This window comes from Nipponia nippon, unplaced genomic scaffold (assembly GCF_047370975.1).
Source record: "Nipponia nippon isolate SJK-2023a ecotype South Korea unplaced genomic scaffold, ASM4737097v1 scaffold_1, whole genome shotgun sequence".
NCBI lineage: Eukaryota > Metazoa > Chordata > Aves > Pelecaniformes > Threskiornithidae > Nipponia > Nipponia nippon.
This window is the reverse complement of record NW_028262290.1, coordinates 61,760,053-61,783,977: the sequence shown is the minus strand read 5'-3', so window position 1 is coordinate 61,783,977 and position 23,925 is coordinate 61,760,053. Positions and strand designations below refer to the sequence as shown.

The following is a 23,925-nucleotide window of genomic DNA, read 5'->3' as shown; positions in this document are numbered from 1 at the left end:
ACTGTGGGATTCAGTATTCTCAGTATGTAGGATTTCTCTCTTGGTTTGAGCATGTTAAAACACAAACCTAAACCAACAACAAACACCCCATTTTTGAAGTATATTAATTTAATCCTACTACAGAGGGAGATAATAATGAATAGAAATTAATCCTTTTCCAGTTAAAGAATCAAGGTTTCTGAGAACAGGAACAGTCAATCCTGTTCAGCTCCCAGTAGATGTGTATAAACACGATGTCTATATACACTGCTCTGAAGAGAATGAAGTGTATCACCAGTGAAGATAAAATATTACTACTTCAATCTGCACTGCAAATTAAATGTTATTAAAACCTGAGTTTAGAGAAGGTATTTATTTATGTAGTAGTTATAGTAGAACAGTTATCAGTCAGGCTTTATCTTACTTTACTAGCACCTTCATCAGTACTAAATATTTTCAACTCCCTGAATGATATCTTGCTTTGATTAAATCAACAGTAAACTTCAAATTCACTTCCATGCAGCTGGTATTTTAGCTTCCTGCTGATGCTAGATATATAATTTTTCTTCTTTGTCTTCCAGCCTGTAAAATTAGGACACCGATGTTCATCTTTAAAGTTTTTTTATTCTGCACCAGGAAAAAAGATTTGAGAAACCTGAGTGTTAGTCTCATAATTTCACTGGACACGGATCTTGTTCTATAAGATTAATACACACAAATAGTTGAGGTCCTGGAAAATGAAGTGTTTTTTAAGGAATTTGATATACGCTGGTATAAAGAAATCTGGCCAACATACTAGAAAGATCATTTTATAGGTAATTAAAACTTTGTTTCAATTACATTGTCTTCTTTGGTTGAGAAGTATGATTTATTGATTCTCAATAGACATTACTTTTCTAAAAGCGTTAATTTACCTACATTACCCCAGACAAATAAACAACTCACTGCAAAATCCATTTCTTCTGTTTATAGCAGTTAATCAACAAATATTTAATAGACTAATTTTTTTTTTTTTTAAAGGAATTGCATGGTGTCTAATGCTTTGCAATTTGTGGTTTTCGTTTTAAAGATCAGTTGGCTAGGCTAAAGTTGTACCTGCCTTTAAATGGATGCAACTTTATGGACACATAATATTCAACATGAAACTTAAACTTGCTCTGGTAAATTGGCACAGATGAAGTTAAGTTGATATTATTAAGGTTTTTGTGTCAATCAAAACCGAAGCCTGGTTTATAATTTAATTTGCGCTGCCAGGGCATTGAAAATTGTCAGGATTTATCTATATTGACCTGTTACTGTGGGACCCAGAGACATTCCTTAAGTAGGTAAGTATGCCATTGAGGAATCTGCAGTGCATACCTCAATGAAAGCTGGCAACAGAATATAGACACAGAATATATCCCCTAGAGTAAAGGTGTCTTTATAAATAAAAAGTCCACTGTGGTTACACTCTTTCATATGTGATTGAAGATGCTATTGAGTGAATAAAAAAATCACTACAGATTTGCAGTGTATGAGGTGACAAAATAATACGGGAGAAATTCTATTTAGAGCTCTGCTCCTCGCGTAGTCTCTCATTGCAGAACAGCAGTTCACCCTACCATGGCCTGGGTGGAGTGAATGCGATTCTTTTTCAATCAGGGACAAAAGTAGAAAAAACAAACAAACAAACAAAAAACCCAAAAAGATTAATCTTGGGTAAGCAATGGCTGAGCTGTCACAAGGCCCTGAGATCCCAGGAGACAGAGGAGGTTACAGCTCTCATTACAAAGGTCTTTTCTTGGTGTACTATCCTCGTTGCATCACTGGCAAATGGAAGACCCTAGAAGTGGTGATAAATCACCACTTATATCAAACTTTTTATGTAATTATTGTTCTGCCATGATTACACATGAATATATTGGTAAAGAATAGTCTAGTTATCCCACTGAAAGATATTTGCCAGCTGGGTGAATCTGTTGCTTCCTTTTTTCCTGTAGTGTGGACATATATCCAACAATTTTCAGAACTGAATTCAAGGGATTTTTTTCCCTTAATGTTCCCATATTTTATGAGTCACAACTACTCCTGCACTAAGCAAGCAAAACTCATACTTTCAGAGAAAACTCCTTGTACGTTTTTTGATAAGATGTAACAATTATGTAGGAATAGTCAGTAGTTTTGTTTCACTTTTATTCATGAACAGTTTAAGGATCATCTGTAGTTTCTTATATGCAATGCTTAGACATGTATGTCTGAAGACTGATTTTGAGTGCAGTATACAATGTGAGGAGCAGCGAGTGAAGTCACTACTAATAGAAGAAACATTAGCATTGGAGACATCACTCAGGAACTGTTGATCATCAAAAAGATGTTATTTCATATTCTTGCTGCCTGGAAGAGAAAGCATTTGAAGCTGCAGGTGTTGTAATTTTACTTTCAAATGAAAGAGTGTTGAGTAATGTACTCTGTCAGTCCATTGTGCAGGTGTGCATGGAGGTGCATGTTTCACTGTCATCCCAGGTCACCACTCAAAACACAGTACTTGACTGTGTCTTTTTGCCAATTGCCAGCCATGTACCTAACAACAGCAAAGAAGCAGCAGGAATTCTGCAATCTTTCTTTCTTCCTGTCTTCCTTTCTTCCTCTCTCTCTTTCTTTCTTTCTTTTTTTCTCTTTCTTTCTTTCTTTCTTTCTTTCTTTCTTTCTTTCTTTCTTTCTTTCTTTCTTTCTTTCTTTCTTTCTTTCTTTCTTTCTTTCTTTCTTTCTTTCTTTCTTTCTTTCTTTCTTTCTTTCTTTCTTTCTTTCTTTCTTTCTTTCTTTCTTTCTTTCTTTCTTTCTTTCTTTCTTTCTTTCTTTCTTTCTTTCTTTCTTTCTTTCTTTCTTTCTTTCTTTTTCTTTCTGTCTTTCTGTCTTTCTTCCTTTCTTTCTTCCTTCCTTCGTCCCTTCCTCCCTCCCTTCCTCCCTTCCTCCCTTCCCTTCCCTTCCCTTCCCTTCCCTTCCCTTCCCTTCCCTTCCCTTCCCTTCCCTTCCCTTCCCTTCCCTTCCCTTCCCTTCCCTTCCCTTCCCTTCCTTCCCTTCCCTTCCTTCCCTTCCCTTCCCTTCCCTTCCCTTCCCTTCCTTCCCTTCCCTTCCCTTCCCTTCCCTTCCCTTCCCTTCCCTTCCCTTCCCTTCCCTTCCCTTCCCTTCCCTTCCCTTCCCTTCCTTCCTTCCCTTCCCTTCCCTTCCCTTCCCTTCCCTTCCCTTCCCTTCCCTTCCCTTCCCTTCCCTTCCCTTCCCTTCCCTTCCCTTCCCTTCCCTTCCCTTCCCTTCCCTTCCCTTCCCTTCCCTTCCCTTCTTTCTTTTATCTTTCTTTTTTTTTAATGGTAAATTTTGCAAAGAAATGTATACAGAGAAAAGATATGTTTCCAGTCTCTAGCACTTTGAAATGGATACTTGGATGACTTTGATTTACAAAGGAACTGGAAGAGGTATTGGCAAAATTCTTTTTTTCTTCATACTATATCCTTTGTCTTTTTATGGTTTGTCCAGACCTTTGCTTATCTATGGCCACTTGAGACATGGATCCATTTGCTTACTTGATCCTTTTCCAGACCTGTCTTCAGTCCTTTGGTTCTTCTCTCTTCAGTTAAATCCATCAGTACAACAGCTTCTCATCTTTGAAGGGATTTTTTTGAAGTTTGAATAAAGTATCAATTTTTCTGGCTTCTTCAACATTTATTCAAGAGAAATTAAGGTCTGGTCCTGTCATCTTGTCATGCATATCTACCTTTAAGTTCTTAGCTTTGTCTGTTCTTTTTCAGCAATTCTTGACTCCATGGAGCATTATAATGAGGATATATCAACAAGAAAGGTTAAGACAAGATCAATAGACAAATATTTGGTTCAAAATATTATTTCCATTAATATCTGTACATCAAGATCTTCAGACTTCTACAAATCCAAAGTGTATTTCTGTCTTGTTCCCAACCTGGCAAAATAAATTAGTGATAATTTACATTTAAAATGTCTTTGAGGTCCAATACTTTGTTGAACTTAATGGGTTTAATTTAGGCTTCCTATGTAGACATTGCATAAAGCTTTTTTCCTATTGCACTCTCATATCTGTGACAATATACGACATACCATTACTGCTTGGTTAAAGTTTTGTATTGTCATTGCCCATAAAGATAATCTTGCCCTTTTCTGTCTTTCCCTTATGAAAGTATGAGGCATTTGTCATTTGCAGTTCAGTGCAATTACCAGACCACTGTATTGATGCCTCCTACACAACTGCAAACTATCCTCTGATTCATTCTGCCTTGAGGAGTACTGATAAGTACATCTGGCTTCCTGTGCTTCACACATTCTCCCAAATCACTTGGCTTTATTAGGAGTTAGTTCTCTAGGTTGCATTGCAGCAAAACATAGCAATCCCTGAATTAAGGGTTTTTACATTTCCATTGAAATGTATAATTAGAATATTGATTATTTTAAATTTAACAGAATCAGAGATGATTGAGTGTAGGCAAAAAATGTCTTAGAGGCAAAGTAATTCAGCTTATGAAGAGCTTTGTGATGCAGAACTCAATCAGTTAAAGTTGGATCAGCAGTCTTAAAATACATGATGGACAAATTTACAACGCAAATTTAACTTAAAATACAGAATATAATGAACATTATTAGAGAGATCACAAACTGATATTGTTCTACTCCTATACAATATGCCTTTGCTACACATCTAGATAGAAAGTCAAAAGTCTTCAGCAGTGAAGAATTATGTGATACATAAACTGTTAAAAACTGGCCTTTATGCCAGAGAAGTGTTGTATGCCTATTTACATAAACAGAGAATGTAGTTAAAATTACCTGCAATATTTTTGTCCTGTGTTTGTTTATTTGTTTTTCAAAACTGTTGAATTCTAACATGGATTTCTGTGTATTTTGAAACTTATGTTTACTTTCTCGGGAGTTTTATTTCAGTTACGTGTTAAAATAGTACCAGTTTGACTTAAAAATTCCCATGCTATGCCCTGAATAGAATGGGAAATATTCTTTTGATGTTTGTAGTGACTTTTATATCCATAATGTGAATTATGCAGAGTTGCATAATTGGGGTTTTTGTTGTTGTTGTTGTTGTTACATGATTGGAAATTGTTGGTTTTGTTTTTTTTTAATTCATGAGTAAATTTGTGTTTCTGTCAATCAGTGACAATGGACCATTTGCTCAGGGGATATGTTTTGCTAGCAACTCTGAATAGGAATGGAGTTCATTAATAGAGTATTTAAATGCCAGATGTACCATGAAGTGCTCCCACATTTTAAATAGGGTGATCAACCTCTTCTGTGATAGAAGAGACAGAGTTTTTCTATTCTTAGCTAGTGTGATGATATCCATGCCACTCAGTGTTACTTCTATATTAATGTTCTTCTGCCTGCCAAAAGCAGCATGTTGCATAGATTTTTTTCAAGTCCCTATTCACCTGAAATAGCTTGCTTTCCATTTATCTCTGTCTCAATTTAGAATGTGATTCAGAGGTCTACAGTGAAAAATTAGCAGCCCTTTAAAGCACATGGAAATAAGAACTAATCCTGAGGGATCTTCATTCTTTGGCTCTTAGACTGAGCTCTCCAGAGCAAGAACTATCTCTGTATCTTACACAGTGGCAACCACATTGTCAGCACCTAATTAGAAAGCAAGAGGATGGAGGCAAGTGAAGCTGCCTTTTTCACACCTCTGCTGTCATTATTGACCTGTTAAATGCTGCTTTTCTTACTTTTTATCTTCTGTTTTTAACTACAGATTGGATGGACCTTCAGTATATAAAAGGCTAGGGGGAAAAAAACAAGCCAGCCCTGTTGGGAGTAGAGAAGACATGTCCTTTAGCTTTCTGAAGGAAAAGCTTAGATCAAAAGGAATTATAGAATTGTGGAAGACTCAGGCTGGAAGAGACATTCCAAATTCGTCTCATCCATCTCTGTGTTCTGAGGCAGCATAAGCGTATCTGTATCATCCCTGACTGATTCCCATGTTGGAAATGCATGCATAATACCCTTGTGTAGTCATTCTAGTGCTTAACCAGCCTTACAAGGAGATTTTTTTTTTCCATTATATCTAACCTAGATATCTCTTGTTTAATACTGGGTTTATTCACTGTACTCCTTCCTTTGAAAAAAGAGGAAGGCTCTCATGCTGGCAGCCTTCAGTCATCCCTCTGTACTAAGCAAACACAGTTCTTTTAACTTTTCTTCTTAGTTCATGATTCTAAATTTCATTGTTCTTGTTCTCATCAGAATGTTCTCCAGTTTGTATATAACCTTATTAAAATAAGATACATAGAATGAAATGTCATGTGCCATCTAAGGTCTTATCATTGCTAAATGAAGCAGAAGAATGCCTTTTTTGTCTTGTATATAACTCTCCGTTGACATACCTGAGAAAATTTTTCTTTTGGAAACAGACAATGTGATAACATTTTTGATTCTATTTGGCTAGCGATCAGAGCATCCAGATCCCTTTATTCAGCACTGGGAATTTTTTTATGTGTTTTTTTTCATCTTTTCTACTTTTTACTCTTTACCATTTTGGATATTCAGTTAGTTACTAAGAATAATGATGCTGTTACATACTCTTGGTTACTTTGTTTGCATCAGAATATGCTATGTTAAGGAAAAAATTGTAGCATTCAGTACCCATGAGGACTGCTGTGTTTTTACCAAAGTAAGATAAAATTAGAAGGGTTGTTTTATATGTTCCCTGTGAGCATTGTTTTGATGAACATGCATTGCATGTCAGCTGGATACTATAGCTATTAACTAACTTGTGATACAAAAATTCACGGATGCTTCTCCTCACAGTCCAAATCTCCCCGAGGGGGAAATGGAATATTCAGAGAGTCCCTGAAATAAAATTCAATAGCAACAAAGTTACTATTAAACAGGTATCCTTTATTGCAGCGCTGGGCAGCACTGGGGATTCTCCACCGTAAGTGCTCCAATGATTTAGTAAACTTTTAGAGATTATATACTATAAAGTCGTACATATTCACAGGATTTCTGAGCATTCACTTACATAAACATGAGATTTCCTGGAACTTATTAACGTATGCAAATGTCCGATCCACATGCACAGTCATCTCCTGTGGTGGTCTTCAGGTGGTCTTTGGGGGTCTTCAGATGAAGACTCGTCGTCTTCTTCGCGGTGTTCGCTGACTGACCTTTGCTTCTGTGCAAACTCAGTTCTAGGATCATGTAAACGGTGTCCTTCAAGGCTGTTGTTGTCATTCTTTTGTGACTTCCTATCTTCCATGCATTTGTTCTCCCAAGGCCGAATTGTCCGAGATGGGATTATCCCAGAGCCCCCTTATTTTACAACAATTCTAACTACTCTCTAAATCACAAAGGCCTTTCTTTTGTTTAGTTAAGTGACTAAGATATTTAAAATATCCTCCTTGTCCCTAGGCTTTAATTCTTTCAGGAGGCATTTTGATGCAGTGGCTTTGTCTATCTTGGCTTTAACCCTTTCACTTGCTGTTGTGTGATAATTTGGGGATAACTCTCACTTCTCATCTGTTCATCTGCTGACCCAGCCTGCTGTCTGGGGAGGTTTGCTGCTTGCCAGAGTAGACTCTAGGATGCTGCAGAGAGACTGCCAAGGCTTTGGCCTCTCCTCAAACTCCTAACCCCTGCCGCTTTTCTACATGTACACCAAAGGCTCCATGTGAGACCTGGAGCACATCAGGCATGACTACATGGTGCTGGAGGTGGTGGTCAAGGACATGGGTGGCTTAGGTGGTGTCTCATTGATCCTGCTGAAGAAGGAAAAAGCCCTGGGAAGAGGGGGAAGATTCTGTGGGTCAAGACCCAGTTGCATGGCTGGTGTCAACAACAAGGTATTACATTTTATCACCACGGACACTTTTTGATGATTAAGGACTGCTAGGAAGAGACAGGATCCACCTGAGCACATGCAGAAAAAACATCCTTGCCAACAGGCTGATGAGGGGAGCTTTAACAGAAAAGTGAGATGACAACCCACAAGTGAGTGAGGAAGTGGACTGTGCTGACAAGCAAATGGTGTGGGATTATATGGAGAGGAAACACCCTGAAAACAACAAATCAGGGCATAAGGGTGACAATTCCAAGTATGTCCACACAAATAAGGAAATGCTGAGAGGACACATTGTGGGGAAGCTGTCATACCTTTTTTGGGAAATCAGCATGACTGGATGACCATATGAAGTGTCTGTACACCAGTGAACATAGCATGGGCAACAAACAAAGAAATAGAGCTCTGTGTGCAGTTGCAGGGCTATGATCTCATTGGGATCACAGACACATGGTGGGATGGCTCACATGACTGGAGTGCTGCAATGTTTAGATACAGGCTCTTTAAGAAGAACAGGCTGGGATGGTAGGGAAGGAGAGTTGCCCTTTATGTGAGAGAGCAGTGGGAATGCAAGAAGTTCTGCCCAGGGATGGATGATGAGCCAGCTGAGAGCTCATGGGTCAGGATTAGCAGGCAGATAGATCAACATAGGTGACATTGTGGTGGGTGTCTGCTACTGACTGCCCTGTCACAGTGATCAGGCCTGATATAGATGAGGCCTCCATCAGACAACTGGAAGAATCTTCACATTCTGTGGTCCTCATCAGAGAGTTCAACCACCTGGTATCTGTAGAGGAGCAACACAGCAGGGCACAATCTGGTAGTTTTCTGGACTATGTTGATGATAACTTCCTCACTCAGGTGATTAAGTAGCTGAAGAGAGGAGGCACTCTTCTCAACCTCAGACTTACAGAGAAGGAAGAACTTGTTGGGGTTGTGAAGATCAGGGGCAACCTTGGCTGCATAGTAGAATTCATGATCCCAAGAGAAGAGGATAAAAGCAAAAAAGCAGGATCACAACCCTGGGCTTCAGAAGAGCAGACTTTGGCCCATTCAGAGATCTCCTTGGAAGATTCCAAAGGGTGATAGAAAAAAATTTTCCAGGAAAACCTCCTCCAATGGTCCATCCAGAGAAGCAGGAAATAAAGCAAAAATGCCAGAAGGCCTGCATGGATGAACAAGAAAGTTCTGACTAAACTCAAGCATGAAAAGGAAGCAGGGGCAGTTGACCTGAAAGAAACATTGAAACACTGTCCAAGCATGAATGGGTGCAGTGAGGAAAGCCAAAACTGACCTGAAGTTGGATCTTGTAGGTTAAAAATTTTTTTTTGGACAAGTATTCCCCTACTTTTGTAAGCCAAAACCACTTCATCTTCCCAGCTACTATTCCCTAATTCTATGCCACTGCAGCCACCACTGGGAAATTCAACTTAACTAAATTATGGTATTATCTCTAGTATCAGCCATAACTGCTGTGACACCCAGTAGTTAAATCCAGATCCAAGAGTTTTATAACTTTGGTTTTTGTTTCTCAAAGAGTCAATGTGATAGATGAAATTTTGAGATAATGGAATTTGGAAATCATTATAGGATGCAATTGTAAGGAAAAATAGAAAGTGCACAGTGACAGCTTTAAAATATTCAAAATTAAGGAGATACAGTATTAATTTATCTAGAATAGGCTGAATAATATTTGATTTGCGGAAATACATGTTAGTTTATGGAATTAATAGAGGTAGGTGAAAAGCAGAGGGTAAAAGGAATTACAGATTCAGATAGTTAAACTTCCAAATACTCTAAAGGAAATCACTAAGAAGTTGTTAATATTTTAAATTCTGAAATTTTCCCATCTGCAGAACATCTTTTTGCTGCTTATATTACTAATGATGAACCTTTCTTTTATCTGGCCTGACAGACAGGAATATAATTTATAACTTAATAAGGACAAAAAGAAAAGGAAAGGAAACATTCAGTAAAAAATACTGATGATACATTGATTTCTTCCATTTTCTTACCTGCTACCAAGCTGCATAACAAACTTATTATGAAATAAACTGCATCTTTCCTTCTTCTCCAATATATTTTCAGTCCATAAAACAATCCATTAAAAGTAATAGCTAGGATCTGAGATGCAGGGCAGCAATTCCCCACAGTGCATCTTCATGCTGCACTCCTGGGCGTTATAACGCTTCTAGGTCTGGGTAGCATGGGTGTGTATCCTGTTCATCACCTTGGCACCCTTGGCTTTCCCTTCTGAGAAACACTGGTTCAACAGTTGTCCTAAGGAGTCAGTTTGATTTTTCACACCCTTTCTCTTCCCCTCTCCCCTGCCTTTTTTCCTCTGTCTGGCTTAAAACATGATATCCTCTGCTGTACCTGAAGACCCTCAGGAGCCTTCTAGAACACATAAGCAGGGAGGCAAAAATGCACACACACACACATGCACGTATGCTGTTACATACAGTTTCTCAGTACAGCATTTCTCTTCATCTACTGTGAGACAATATGGATCATTAACAATAAGTGAAGGCTGAGCACAGTATCCTGTGTCACTCCTTCGGTCTGCTCATTGAACTCCTATTGCTGTTAAATTCCCTTCATCCTGAACTGACGAAATTCCTGCAGAGGACAAAAATTTGAAATTCTGACCTCTTACATCTTCAAGACTCTCCTGCAGGTGAATTCTGGCATAGTACATTATATACTTTTATCAGATGACTTCTTCCCCAACAACCAAATACTCCTTGCTAGAAGTTCATGAATGTTTATACCTGAAGAGAGGATGATTTTCTCACTCTTATTAGCACTGTACTCTTTATCTCTCCCTCTCTTTGGCTTCTCCTTTTCCTTGCACTCTAGGTAACTAAAGTTCAACTTAAAAGAATAAAATAACAACAAAGAGTAATGGAATATACATAAACAAACTGGAATTGGCAGGTAAATTACAATTGTGTGCTAAGTGTTTATAATATCATGCAGAATTAATAATTGGTACAGAAAGATTCACCAAATTGTCACAATATAATTTAATATATATTTAAAGGGGTGTTTTAAGGGTATAGGAGTATACATACTTTCATTTTAACTTTTATGATCCAAATAGTTGCTATTAGAAAAATACACCCTTTTCAAACACTGCACTACTGCTGGTTTCAGAGTCTGATTGTAGAACTGGTGTCAGTAGCTCATTAGAAATTAAGATCTTTACTGTTCCAATTTATTTAATAGCTATGTATCCATGTTTCCCTGTTTCATCCAAAAAAGGACAAAATCCCATTTTTTTAGAAACTCAAGAAAATTGTGTGCTAGGTGCTAAACAGTCGGAAGACATTAGTTTGGGAGCTAAATATAATTCCATATTTAGCCTATTCAAGAAGGGCAAAGGGGTCACTCTTGAAGTATTTTCTCATCTGAAAGTTGATTTTCTTGGTGAAAAGAAGAGCCCTGGAGAAAGTTCATCTTCATAAACTTTTAAGCCTTGTTTTCATCTGCAATTTATTTTGTCACTTCTTATTATAAGCAGAGGAAGAAGGTTGTATTTGTATGCAGAACTTCAGCAAACCAAGTGGGAACCCATCTCTGCTGTAGAGCTAAGTTAGCATTTGCAGTTTTGAAACATCTGCTAAGGTAATTAGTTATTTCTAATGGAGAGCATTACTTACTAGGGGTAGCTACTTTGAAGGTACCTCCATTACCATCAGTCTGAGCAGTATGACCTTGTCCTGACCTTGTGGTACCTGGGAGCACATGGAAAATGTCTGTGTGCTGGGATGGCTGAGCATGGGGTGCGACTCCCCACATTTGTTACTCAGCAGTGTATGCCCTTGTCTGCAGCAGCTGATGTAACTCTCTTTGTAAAAAACCAGCTCTGGTAGTACTTAACCTCTGCTAAGATTTAAGCCTGAACAGAGATGTAGAAACATGCTAAGGCAGAAGATTGTTTCAATGCATTTTATTTTACTGCGTTGAATTTTGCCTTTCTGAAGTTGCAGAACTGATGTTGAAATATGAATATTTTTTCCTTTATATATGGTTTTAAACCCGGAGGAATGCATGACATTTATGTGTAGTCCAGAGTGAAACTCTGGAACCTTGTGTAAAATTATAAACATGGGACTGGTGAAAGTTGCAGTGAAAAATAATTAAAATGTCATAGATACTGACTTTAAAAATGAATAAACTAGCTGAAAACAAGTACAGGTATCTAAGCAACTTTCCTTTGAATGAAAAAAACCAGCTAATCCTATTGGAGACCAAAAGAACAAAAAGAATAATTGAAGTGCATAGGACAAGAACCAAAAAATAGAAAGTCTGAAAATCTCTAACCCAAAAATGGGAATCAAACATTTACATAATATTCATTTTGACTTTTAATTGCTTGTAGCAAGGGCAGGGGGGGAAGGTAAAAAAGATTATACCATTATTTTTTTTCCCTCCAAAAGGAATTTCTTAACGTCATCAATTTCCCTGCTGCAGAATTTTGGTTTAGTTGCTTGATCCTTTAAGTACTGGGAAGCTGGTTTGCACTCTTTTATACCTCTATATTTCTGAGATTTGCTTTCCAAGAAAAATATTGAAATATTATGTTTTTAGAAATATGAAAGCTTACATTTTTTCTCCTTTAAATGTCTAATAGCCTTAAAGCGAATAGAAATATGTATAACTGCAAAATACAATGAGATAACTTCCTGCCAAAAGAGATGCAGGCAGTATATCAAACACAGAACACTTCTTTACTAAGCGGAGGCAAATGCACCTACCGTGAGTGCTGTCACCTCCTCCTACTTTCTGTCCAGGAGGAGAGACGACATGGCCATGGCAAAGCAGCCAACAGTGGCCAGAATGAGCAGCGGGCAGGGGAAGTCTATTTTTATCAGATGCAATGATACATTTTTTTTAGCATTTCTGAAATATTAACACATGGTGTGTCACCTTGGGTTGTGTGTGTGAGGTGGTGAAGGTATGTGGGCATGCCTTTTTTCCTTCAGAAGTATTTCTCAGAATGGGAGGTTCTCATCCCACGCGTAGCAGGCTGAAAGCAAAGAAACTGTGTTCAGAAAGGTGCTAAATAAAGAAAGTGATTGAACAGAGGAGAGGGAGGATGAAAGAACTATGCTGATGCTGGTGTCAAAATAAAATGGGACAATTGCTTAAAACAAAAGCCTGGAACACTTTAGTGTACTTGGAAGATTTAATTAAAACTATGTAGGCCTGATTTTCTACTGCTTGTGCGTTACATAGTGATTTAAGTTGTGCAAGGTATCATACAGTAAGAAGGGGAGCAATATACATCTTTCATCAAGAGTAAAAATGCCTGAATGTTTCTGCATACTGTCAAGTAAAATACACATGTAATACAAAAAAATAAAATGTGTCATGATGTCTGTCTTTGAAAATGGTTATGATAGAATGTACAGCAGACGAGAATCTCAAAACTGTTACTATTTTAATTTGGTTGTTTGTACATAGTTCTCACTATTAACATATTATTTATTATTTGTATACCAGCAAATTATACAAATATATCAAGATTTGTACCTGGCAATTCTTCACTGAAGTTGCAAGGCAGCATTCACTTTCTAATGTACCTGCTACAGTATACTACAGTACGTTGTAGTATTATATATTGTTGGGAAACGGTGGTATATTGTTTGGCAAACATAACATACAAAGTTAACTAATAAGTTTTAAGACAGAAGGGACTTTCATTATTTTGGTGGAAAATGTTTTATCTTCTTGTTTACAGTTCACCATATGTATAATGTATATTTTTCTAGCAAATGTACAGCAGGGCAGCAGGCAAGAAGCCTGTTTTTTATACAGTCTTGGTTGCTGCCCTTTGGGTCAGGTGGGAATCCTCTGGAAGGTGGGAGGTGTCATCATCATGCACATAATTTCCCTAATAAGCATGTTTAGATAGCAGAAACACCTGGAGTTCAGGGTAGCATTGGCATGAAATGAATAGGACAGCAAGGATGGACCCAGGAGCAGATGGGGAGACTTCAAGGCTACTAAGGAAAATGTGGGTAGCAGTAGGGCTTGCTCATAGCAGAAGAAGACAGCAAAGACTGCTCAGTGAAGAAGACAAGATTTCTCAGGGAAGAATATGTGCTTTATTGTAAAGCAGGCTGCTGCTGGAAGTTAGTGGTCTGGAAAGTGGGACAGGAGGAAAGGATCTGACCTGTAAGAATATGATGGGCAAGAGAAAGAATTGGTTTCAATTACCTTTTGATTTACCCCTCTTCCCTAGCAGATCTGAATCTGCAGACCTGAATCTGCTAGATATAAAAAAAAAAATTACCTTTTCTAGTGTAGTAACTTTTGAGGGACTGTACTACAAGGAACATCTTTTGCAAGTGTAGAGTCCCATCATAGCAGTCTGATTTGAATAATACTTAGACTTCCATGAATAAATTCTTGCTGGAACTAGCATGATATCTTAAATGATTATCTAGCCTTGGCAGTCATCTTCAGTAATAGAAAATTAGCTGCCTTTGGCAAGCTGTCCAAGGAGTTAATTAGCTTCACTGTGTTGTACCTTGTGTTTAGTTTAGTGAATTTATCTCTCTTCTGTCCTTGTCTGTCATTAACTTTCTGTCTCCTTGATTGCAGTCTACATGGATCTTCAAGTTCTTCATTAATTTTTTTTTAGGTAAACTCATTAGGCACAGTTCATTTTGTCTTTCAGCATTTCAATGTTTTAATCATACTTCTGGTCTCCAAAGGCAGAGGAAATGTAATTTTTCTGTGCTGTGTTCCATTGATAAAAAATTGCAGGCTAGACTTCTCATTCACCATTTCACAGAGATTGCACAAGTCTCAGAAGTCACAGACTTCCACAATGAAGTTTCCATCCTGTCAACATGAATGAAATCACTTATTCCTAGATTTAGGGTAGTGTACTCGCCCACATGAAATCCTATTACTCTTTGCACCTAGCTTAGGAGGTGAGGTAGGCCACCCTGTATTGATGATTTCTCCAGTACCTATGATTTTGACAACTATGGCACTACCAGCATCCAAACAACTGTGGCACTACCAGCATCCAAAGCAATACAGTTTACCAGCATTTTCCGCCTAAATTTTTGATAAAAATGTTATATCAAGGAGGATCTAAATCTAGCTCAGTCCTACAGTGTATCGTGTTCCACTCAGTGTGCTACTGCAACCATCCCGTGCCACGAATCTGGCTACAGCTTCATTTTAAGACTCTTTTTTTTTAAAACAGATTTTGGTGCATTTAATGACTGTCATTTTTCCTATGCATTTTTAATTTTCTGTCTTTGCTTCCAGTTGTTACAATACACAGAGTTAAACACATTAAAAATATATACTAATGACATTTTGTGACATAAAAACATCTAATAAAAAAAGAAACTCATTGAACAGCTTGAAAGATCAGTCCTTTTACAGTGTAGGAAAAGCAGTCTGACCATTAATCTTTTTCAACACTAAAATCTTAAAAAAGATGACAGTGTTAGTCCTAATTTATGAATGTATGTATTACAAAGCCGACTTTAGAAATCAAATGGCTACTGAATGCTCTGAATATCAGAAACATTGACAATCTTTCTATTAAAGACTTAAATTTTTTTTTTCTTGATTTGTAAACGGTGAATTCTATTACTAAAAGCAATAACTCAAAGCAGGGGAATTTCAGTCAAAATTATTTAAGATGTTATATATCTACGGTTTATTTGTGGCTTGAATTTGTCTGGAAGTCTCCGTTCATACCACAACCTGACTATCACACAGGTTTTTACCAACTAGAGTATATGAAGAGTTAAGAAATTTTTTGTTTAAGTGGTGAGGTTTGGGAACGGGACAATTGTAATTCATAGGCTGGAGTGCCTTGTAACATAATGTACTAACACACATCCTGACGGTCACATCAAACCATTTTCTTTTATAATTAGTGTGTAAGCAGAACAAGTCTATCACAAATTTAATTAGATTGGCCCCATAATTTTTGCTGCTGAATATTTGCTGAAATGGTTAATAAAACATTCACGTACTCAAAATGTAAAGCAGTAGCCTTCTTGCCATGTCATTGCAGCCTCACAGTTCCATAAAAACTGTTTTGTCTAAGTGTGCAAAAAATATAGTCATTGATAGGTATAAATGATATTTTTCAATATTTCAAATAATTTGAATATCTCTGCTGTAAGTCAATTTCATTAATATTTGACATACAGGAATTGTTGATACTAAACTTCTCTTGAATGAAATACAAGCAGTTTTTTGTTGGGTTTTTTTGTGTTTTTCAACAGATGCTTTTGAAGTATCTGAGAAACAAAATAATCCTGTGTTTACCAAGCCAGGAGGAAATGTCACTTTTACTTGCCCCTATAAAATTGGAGATTCAGTCCAGCAAGTGATGTGGGAAAGGATTAAAGCAGATCAGGTAGATACCATTGCTCTGTGCAGCTCATCAGGAGAGCAAAGCCTTCGTTCAGATTTCAAAGAGCGTACACTGGTGGATTGCTCTGATCAGGCAAACTCGATGATCGTCATTCAAAACATTACCGCCTCTGACTTTGCAACGTACCGCTGCGTAGCTACTGGAAGAAACAAAACCTATGTGATGAGTTTTACTGTGGCTGGTAAGTAAAGGAAGAAGTGGTAAATGTTTTTACAATAGGACATTCTGAGGTATTAACACTTTTACCCATATAAAATAACTCTTCACTAACAAGTGACGATTTATTTAAATACCACATTCCAATTAGCAGCATGTAAAAGATAGTAAAGTTAACACTTAATCTTGTTTCCACAGAAAGAAGCTGGTTTTAAGTTTGTCTGATCTCATTATAGGACTTTAGACCTGTTTGTGAGAAACTGGTTTGATGTTAGGAAGGAGCTGCTTTGGAAGAGGAGAGACTGCCTGAGCTTGCAGAGAGAGGTGGGCATTCTCCCAAAGAAGCCATGAGGGGAATTCCCCACTAGCACAGTGCACCGCAGGGTCCTGGGGGAGAGACCTATCCTCCAACGAAGGCAAAGAGCACACTCTAATTTGAAAATGTAAACATTTGTAAAATGGCCTCTACCTTATTCATGTAAGGAGGTTCTTTAGGGGGAGCTGAGAAGCTCTCTAGGTTTTGCTGTGACTCGTCACAGTTTGATTATAACGGGAGCTTAGGTCTCCATATGTAGACACTTAAAACAAGATTTGTCAAACTGTGAGCTGAATCCCACCTTTACTTCTATATTCTGTTATGACTGAAAAAAAAATCAGTTTTAGTTCTTCTCTATAGCATGCATTTTGAAGAGGTGGTTCTTGTACCACCCCAGTCCTTCTGTTGCAGCATTCAGTCCAGCTCTACGGTATCTTTTGAGGGTACTGCTTTTGTTCCTGGTAACAAATAAGTGTTAGCAGGCCTCTCTTTGACAGTACTAAGAGCTGTGGGATGGGGTATGAAACTTCAGAATATGTGTGGTCTGTGATATTGTTGTTGAGAAGTGGTGAATGTGCTCAGGAAAAAAATGCTGACCTGCTTTACTGTGAACACTTGACCATAAAAGTCCATGAAATTGAGCAGAATGTGCTGAAAAGAAAAGGGGTATCAGGAGAAAAATTCCTCTCACCTCTGGCAATTTTAAATATTCAAATTTCAAAATGTTGACTATATTAATAGAATCAAACATATCCAAATTGTAGAGCAATAGAAATATTTTGTGTTTACTTCAAGTGCAGTGCTTCTCATACCAAAATGAAAGCATATGAGTTGCAAAACATACAATAACTTTAAGAATTATCAGTCCTCCGTACACAAACTATTTCTTCTCCAAAAAAAGAGTTCTTTTGCTCTTGAAACAAATCTTATTTATCATTTTTAGTTCTAACAATGCTAGCATAGTTATACCTGTTTATTGGAGAAAAAAAGGTCTGAAACCATTGAAGAAGCTGAAGTATAGTATGATTCAGAAAACACCCCATTGTGTCCCTTTTAAGCCCTCACACCATATTACAAAGTGCATTTTGTTGAATTTTCATTAATTCCAAAGGAAGAGAAGTGTCAAGGATTTCCAATTATTTCTCTTTAATGTTTGGAGCTGTTTCATAACATGCAATTAATATTTCCAGTGAGATATGGAGAAACACTAAGGGGAAAGGAGCGACAGGCCAGGTGTCAGCTCCCACTGCACCCCGTGGTATAGCCGGTGAAGTCTCTCACAACCTCATGCATGACTTACTCTGATGCAACAGCTGTGGCTTGAATAAACCAAGTGGTGACAGAAACTTGCTATGCTTTTTTTTGCGTATGTACTATCAGTACAATAATTTCATTTTCTTTGGCTTAGCATTACAGCTAAGCCACACTCTAGCTTGGATTTTCTACCAAACTCTTCTAACGTTTTTAGTCTGTTGGTGTGATTCTGCACGGGTACTGCAAATCTTCTCTCCTTGCCCAGTTCCAAAGATATTTTGAAATACTAAGTCTAGGAGCTGGGAGAATAAACAGCAGTTTAAACAGTAATAGGGGAAACTCTGTTTATGTTGAGAGAGAGTAAGAGGAAAGATAAGAAACTTTTTTTTTTTTTTTTTTTTGAGAAGCTGTCATTGAGAAGATGTCAAGAATTTTTAAAGAGGAGGAATCTTGGGTGAAAGGAGGTAGATATAAGAGCACAGGATTATTTGCAGAACTGATAATAGTTCCAAACCTGCTGATTCGAAGAGGTGGTACAGTAGAAAGAAGCAACTTGCTTCTTGCCTAAAGGTGAATGTATTTTTTACAAGGAGAAACAGCATGGAATTTCTATGAAGAAAAAAGGGAGAGAGAGGGGAATAGGTATTCAAGTGTTGGGAAAGCCTGTGATATTCTTGCAGTTGTATCGGTAGAAATTGGCATGTTGCATTTAACGTTTTCAAACATCAGTGAAAATAAAACCATGAGATCCATTCAATATCATTAAGTTTGTCTACTCTATCCCACTAAATATTGTGATTGTTGTTTTTCAGTAACAGGAATTTCCAGCTGAAATAGGTCTTCTGCAAATCTTTTTTGACCTTAAAATCTGGAACATACAAAGCAACATGTGTATGTAAAGTAGTGTAGCCTTTGTTGGACAACACTTACAGAAATAGGAGGCTGAATACTACATAATTATATAATGTGTTCAAGAGACTTTGGATTGATTTCTGATGTGTTCTTCACCATATTTCTCCTTCTAAAAATTCTATTGATATGGAGATTGGCCATGTCACTAGATTCCACATCTGAACCCATTTCTGATTTTTACTTACCTTGTTTTTTCCTTTGATAAGATTTCTTTTTTTTTAGCATGTTTTTCAAGGAAGGAAGCAGACTTAAAATCCATGCATTATTTTGGTAGATAATTGGGAAAGAAGGGGAGATGTCGTATGAAAGAACAGAAAAATTAGAAAGGTTGAAAAAGAAATGCTTATTCCATCTTGAAGACCTAGCCATTTTTAGAAAGATTTAATAAGTTCTTTTCTTGCTTTAGCAGAAAGTGGGATAGCAAGCTCTCTTAGACAAAGGAAAATAGAACCATTTTGTGTTCCTGTGTGTTCCCACCAGATCAGAAAAAATGGTTGGTGGTTGTATTTAAATGTATGTTTAGGGGTCAGAATTACATTATGCTTTGTACTATAACCCTTTTACCAGCTTTGTTGCCCTCCTCTGGATGCATTCAGGTACCTTAATATCTTTCTTAAATAGTGGGGCCTAGAACCCCACACAGTACTCAAGGTGAGGTCATACAACTGCTGAATACAGTGGGACAATCACCTCTTTCCATGGGCTGGTTATACTGTGTTTGATGACCCCAGGATGAAGTTTGCCCCCTTGGCTGCCAGGGCACGCTGCTGACTCATGTTGAGCCGGCTGTCGACAAGCATCCCCAGGTCCCTTTCTACAGGACTGCTCTCCAGCCACTTCTCTCCCAATTTATACTTGTGCTCGGCATTACTCCATCTTAGGTGAAGAATCCAGCATTTGTTCCCTTCATCCGCTAGGTGGGTGACCTTATTGTAGAAGGATATCAAATTAATTAGACAGGACTTTCCCTTTGTGAATCCATGTTGACCATGCCTTTAAATTGTCCTTTAAATGTCTTTCAGTAGCACCCAGTATGATCTTCATAGCACCCAGATGAAAAGCAGGGGACTACTTGTCCAGTCATTGAGGGTTATTATACAGTCCTTTTGAGCTGGGAGGAGACAGCAGTACTTCTGTGCCATAGAAAACAGAGAGAAGATAAAGCTGTGGTTGAGGTTGAGGAGAATCAGGGTAGGAGTGAAATTTGCTTCCCTTCTTCCTTCATGAATTCATCCGGTATGAACACAAGATATCAGTCCATGTCTGTGGGTCTCTACTCAACAAACCACCTTTCTCTGGGCATGAATGCATTCATGCTGGATTTCTGCCTTTCGGTTGTGGGCAAAACTATTTCAGTGATGTTTAGTTTGCATACCATATGTGCCAGTCCAGCAAGGCATGTGACAAGCTACATGAAGATCTTCACAGTGCAGTTCAAATCTCTTGTTAGAACAAATAATTGCCTGGCCCATCAGTGTTTCCTCCTCAAAACGAAAGTCAGTGCACTGAAGGTCAAAATCCTTCACGCAAAAAAAATTCACAATCTTGCAGAGAAAATGACAAGGCTACGAAGATGGGGGAGAGAGACACACATTGTCTAATACTTAACAGAAATTGTACTGATGTTGAAAATACACTTAATAGCCTCCCATCAGCATATCACCTTTGATGAGAACACAAGAACTAAAGAGACACATGATGAGCCTCTGACATGTTTCTGCAAAATCTTGAATGTTATGTTAAAATCAGTAGTTACAAAAGGTTTTGTATAGTTAAAAAAATACAAATGCCTCAGGAAGGCTTTGCTCACTTCAAATGAGAAAAGGCAAAAGGGCTTTGAGTTGTTGTTTCTTCTAAAAAAAAAAAATCTAATTATTTTTCTCATCCAAATGTAACTCACAGCTGATAATCTCAGCTCTCAAACTCATTAACTCAGAGATTATTATCTTGACCTGATAAAACTGAAGGTGAAACTTCAGGAAAAGAAAAATGAGGTCTGGAGTGCTTAGACTGAAGGGTGGGGATGCTGCTGAAATCTGGAACTCTACCCAGATTCACCCATCCTTGATGATAATTAAACACATGATCTTTTAACAGAGTAGCTAAAATCTTAAAATTTCTTTGTTGCTTACAGGATATTTTCTCCCTATTTCTGTAAGTACTCACTGGCACAGATAATGATTTTCTGTGGTGGGTAAGTAAACACTTGGAAAAAAAAGACATTATAATTTTTCCTGAAGTTGGACATAGCTATATGCACCATCTTGTCATTTTCAACACAGCAGTTGAAAGTGTGCTGGAAATAGAGTGACTTCATATGCAATTATAATACAAAAGACATCAACCTTTGTTATCAGGCAGCCTTCTCTATTGTGTCACATACCTTCAGCAGCACAAACTTCTGAGAGAATTTTCTTTCTTTTTTCTTTCCAGTAAAATAACATTGGAATTCAAGGATAAGACTCTTCTGTGATCAGTATTTTTTGTTATCCTTTCCAATGAGCATATTAATACTAAAGAAGTGTACCTGAGTAAGTTTCAACTGATATTCACGATAGCCAGATAAGAAGCTGTGAACCTTTTTGATCCAGGAGAGAAAAGCCATCTGGTGATGGCTCAGTATCGTTAGTGATACTGATTGTTTTCCTTTGTTTATGAACTGAGCATGTAACTTTCTTGTCTACCCAGAGTGAAAGCTCTTTGGGGCACCTGTGGTTTCATCTTCAGGTACTATCTTCCTCTGTGCAGTGAGAACATTAAAGAGGGACTAACCTAAGGACAGTTTTTTTAGTCCCTGTTCACCAATGAATTGCTAGTCTGTATGTGAAAGACAAGAAACAAGTTTGTGGCCAAGAAGTTGGCAAGATCATTTGGCTAAGATGTGTCCTGATAGCTTATACTGTGTCCTGGCAGCTGACGCTGCTAGCCGCCTATACCCTGTGTACCAAAGTGTTTATTACATAGTTTGTGTTTGCTTGCTTTTTGTGCTATTAGTCTCAAGTGCTAGTGCAGAGATGCAACAGAGAAGCAAGAAGCAGGGCACTGTGATGGACTGCAAAAATTTGACTTGAAGTTCTGTGGTTTAACACATTTTTTTTTTTAATGCTACCACTAACCAAGTTCAGAATTGTGATAAGAAAAATTCACAAATGTTTTAAATGCACGTTGACTCAACTAAGGTTTTGTGTTGTGGACTTCCTGTATGACTTGTGGACTTCCTGTGTGAGTATGTAACTTCTTTTTTCTCCACCTTTTTTAACCTAAAAAATGAGACTAATATTACATCACCTTCCACAGTCTTGAGTACCATAAGAATATATAGACTCATTCCTTCAAGCCATCATCTTGCTTGTCTCTACCCTTTAGTCATTATATGTTGCTCCTTAGCTTCTTTTGAGGATGTGACTCCATAGTGAAGAAGTCTACACATTTTAAGCAGAGCTACTATAAATGTTACTTTTCCTGCCTTGGTTGTAATTCTCAAATAAATAATTTTTGTTTAGGCTAGAAGAAATAAGGTAGGTTTCCTGACATCCATCATCTAAACATGTACAGTACTGGGTTATAAAAAAAAAGCAATCACAATGGGAGAAATTTTTGTGGAAATGCTGTTAAAAAGTGAACAGATTTCCTTTTGAATTAGAGCAGAAAATAACTGATACAACCGTGCAGTACTGAATAGAAAACCTCTTGGGCACTGAGATGATCTTCCTGGTACTCTGAAAAATGTCTTGTTGCTCATGGAAGTATTACATGATTGTTAGGTATCTCTTATGGGACAACCTTTACAATGCCAAAAACATTCACTTAAGTAGTCTGAGTGCTTTTATTATTCATATATCAAGTCACTTATGTATGCTGTTGGACTGCTTTCTCACCAGGGGAGGGAAGGAGATAGGAACAGTTTATACAAGGCATCACTGTTTTTTTCATACCACTGTGCTGTGTTCACTCATCTTTGGTCATCCCCAACACAACTTTTGTAAGAGCTAGTTCAGCATAACAAAGGCATTTTAGAAATGAGGAAATGGTTGTGAGGTCTGAATATTGCGCATGAGGTGTCATGGAATAATGTCTCTACATACTTGTTGATTTTCAGCTTAGTTTGTCATAAAAAGTTCATGCTGGTTTATACAAATTACTAATCATATTTATTATAATTGTATTTTAGCAACTTGGGATCTCAAATGGTTTATCATCTACATAGCTGGAGGAATTTCTGCTGCTGTCTTACTGTTATTTTTCCCACTGATCTTCTGCATCACCACTGCTTATCACAAAAAGTGAGTAACAAACCAATTTTCTTGCTATACTGAGGCAGGTAAGTATGAAGGTGTTAACAGTTCATCCTACTATCTCCCTCAGGACCAGTTAAAAAAAAGGTAGACATGAAAATTTAATTTTCTTGCCAAAATTTTAAATTTGAAAAAACTAATCAGTTCTATAGCCAATGAAAAAAGTGAAGTTTTCAAATTTTTGTTCTCTTTTTTCCATATTAAAAACCCAAATGGCTTACTCAAGTTCTTTGGTCAGGTAAATGCTTACAGTGGTATTAGCTGAAACTTCATGTCAAGAGTGATTTGTCAGGAGTAACATAAGCCTAGGCATAAACTGTTCCTATCTTGTGCGTGGAGAAGGACAGGTAACATCTTGAGGTTTTCCACATCTTCTAGCATGTTTTGTCTTTTGATTTTATGTTCCAAATTTGCTCACAGCTGGATCCAGCTTAATAGTTTAAACCATTATCTAAGTTTGCTGTATTCCTTGACAAATATATGCTAGTAGCCCGATCCAGAAGCTTTGCTTCCAATTAAAAGAAATAGTGAGCAGAAAAAATATTTCTTCCCCTACCACAATATATGAAGCTGCTGGAACTTGCTGGCAATATGTTTTTGTATTTGCCCCTGAATCAAAAGGCCTTTTTATCTGTGTCTGGGCCTTTATGAAACACTGCTAATCTCACGCATGTTACAATTTGCAAGTCAGAGCAAAGACTGCTTGGATTTTTATTGTACTTATTGGTTTCAATGGGAAATTAAG

At 37.5% G+C, this 23,925-nt stretch overlaps 1 protein-coding gene across 2 annotated transcripts in view; it reads left to right on the top strand.

The window, feature by feature from the left end:
• Positions 1–23,925, top strand: part of CD226 (CD226 molecule) — a 39,459-nt gene that overhangs the window by 2,995 nt on the left and 12,539 nt on the right. For both annotated transcript variants that reach the window (XR_015704731.1, XM_087757557.1), the window contains exons 3-4: positions 16,096–16,428; positions 23,057–23,168. Coding sequence is in view for 1 of the 2 variants with exons in the window: in XM_087757557.1 (XP_087613683.1) it covers positions 16,096–16,428; positions 23,057–23,168 (445 nt within the window). In the remaining variant the exon portion in view is untranslated. The remainder of the gene's footprint in view (positions 1–16,095; positions 16,429–23,056; positions 23,169–23,925) is intronic.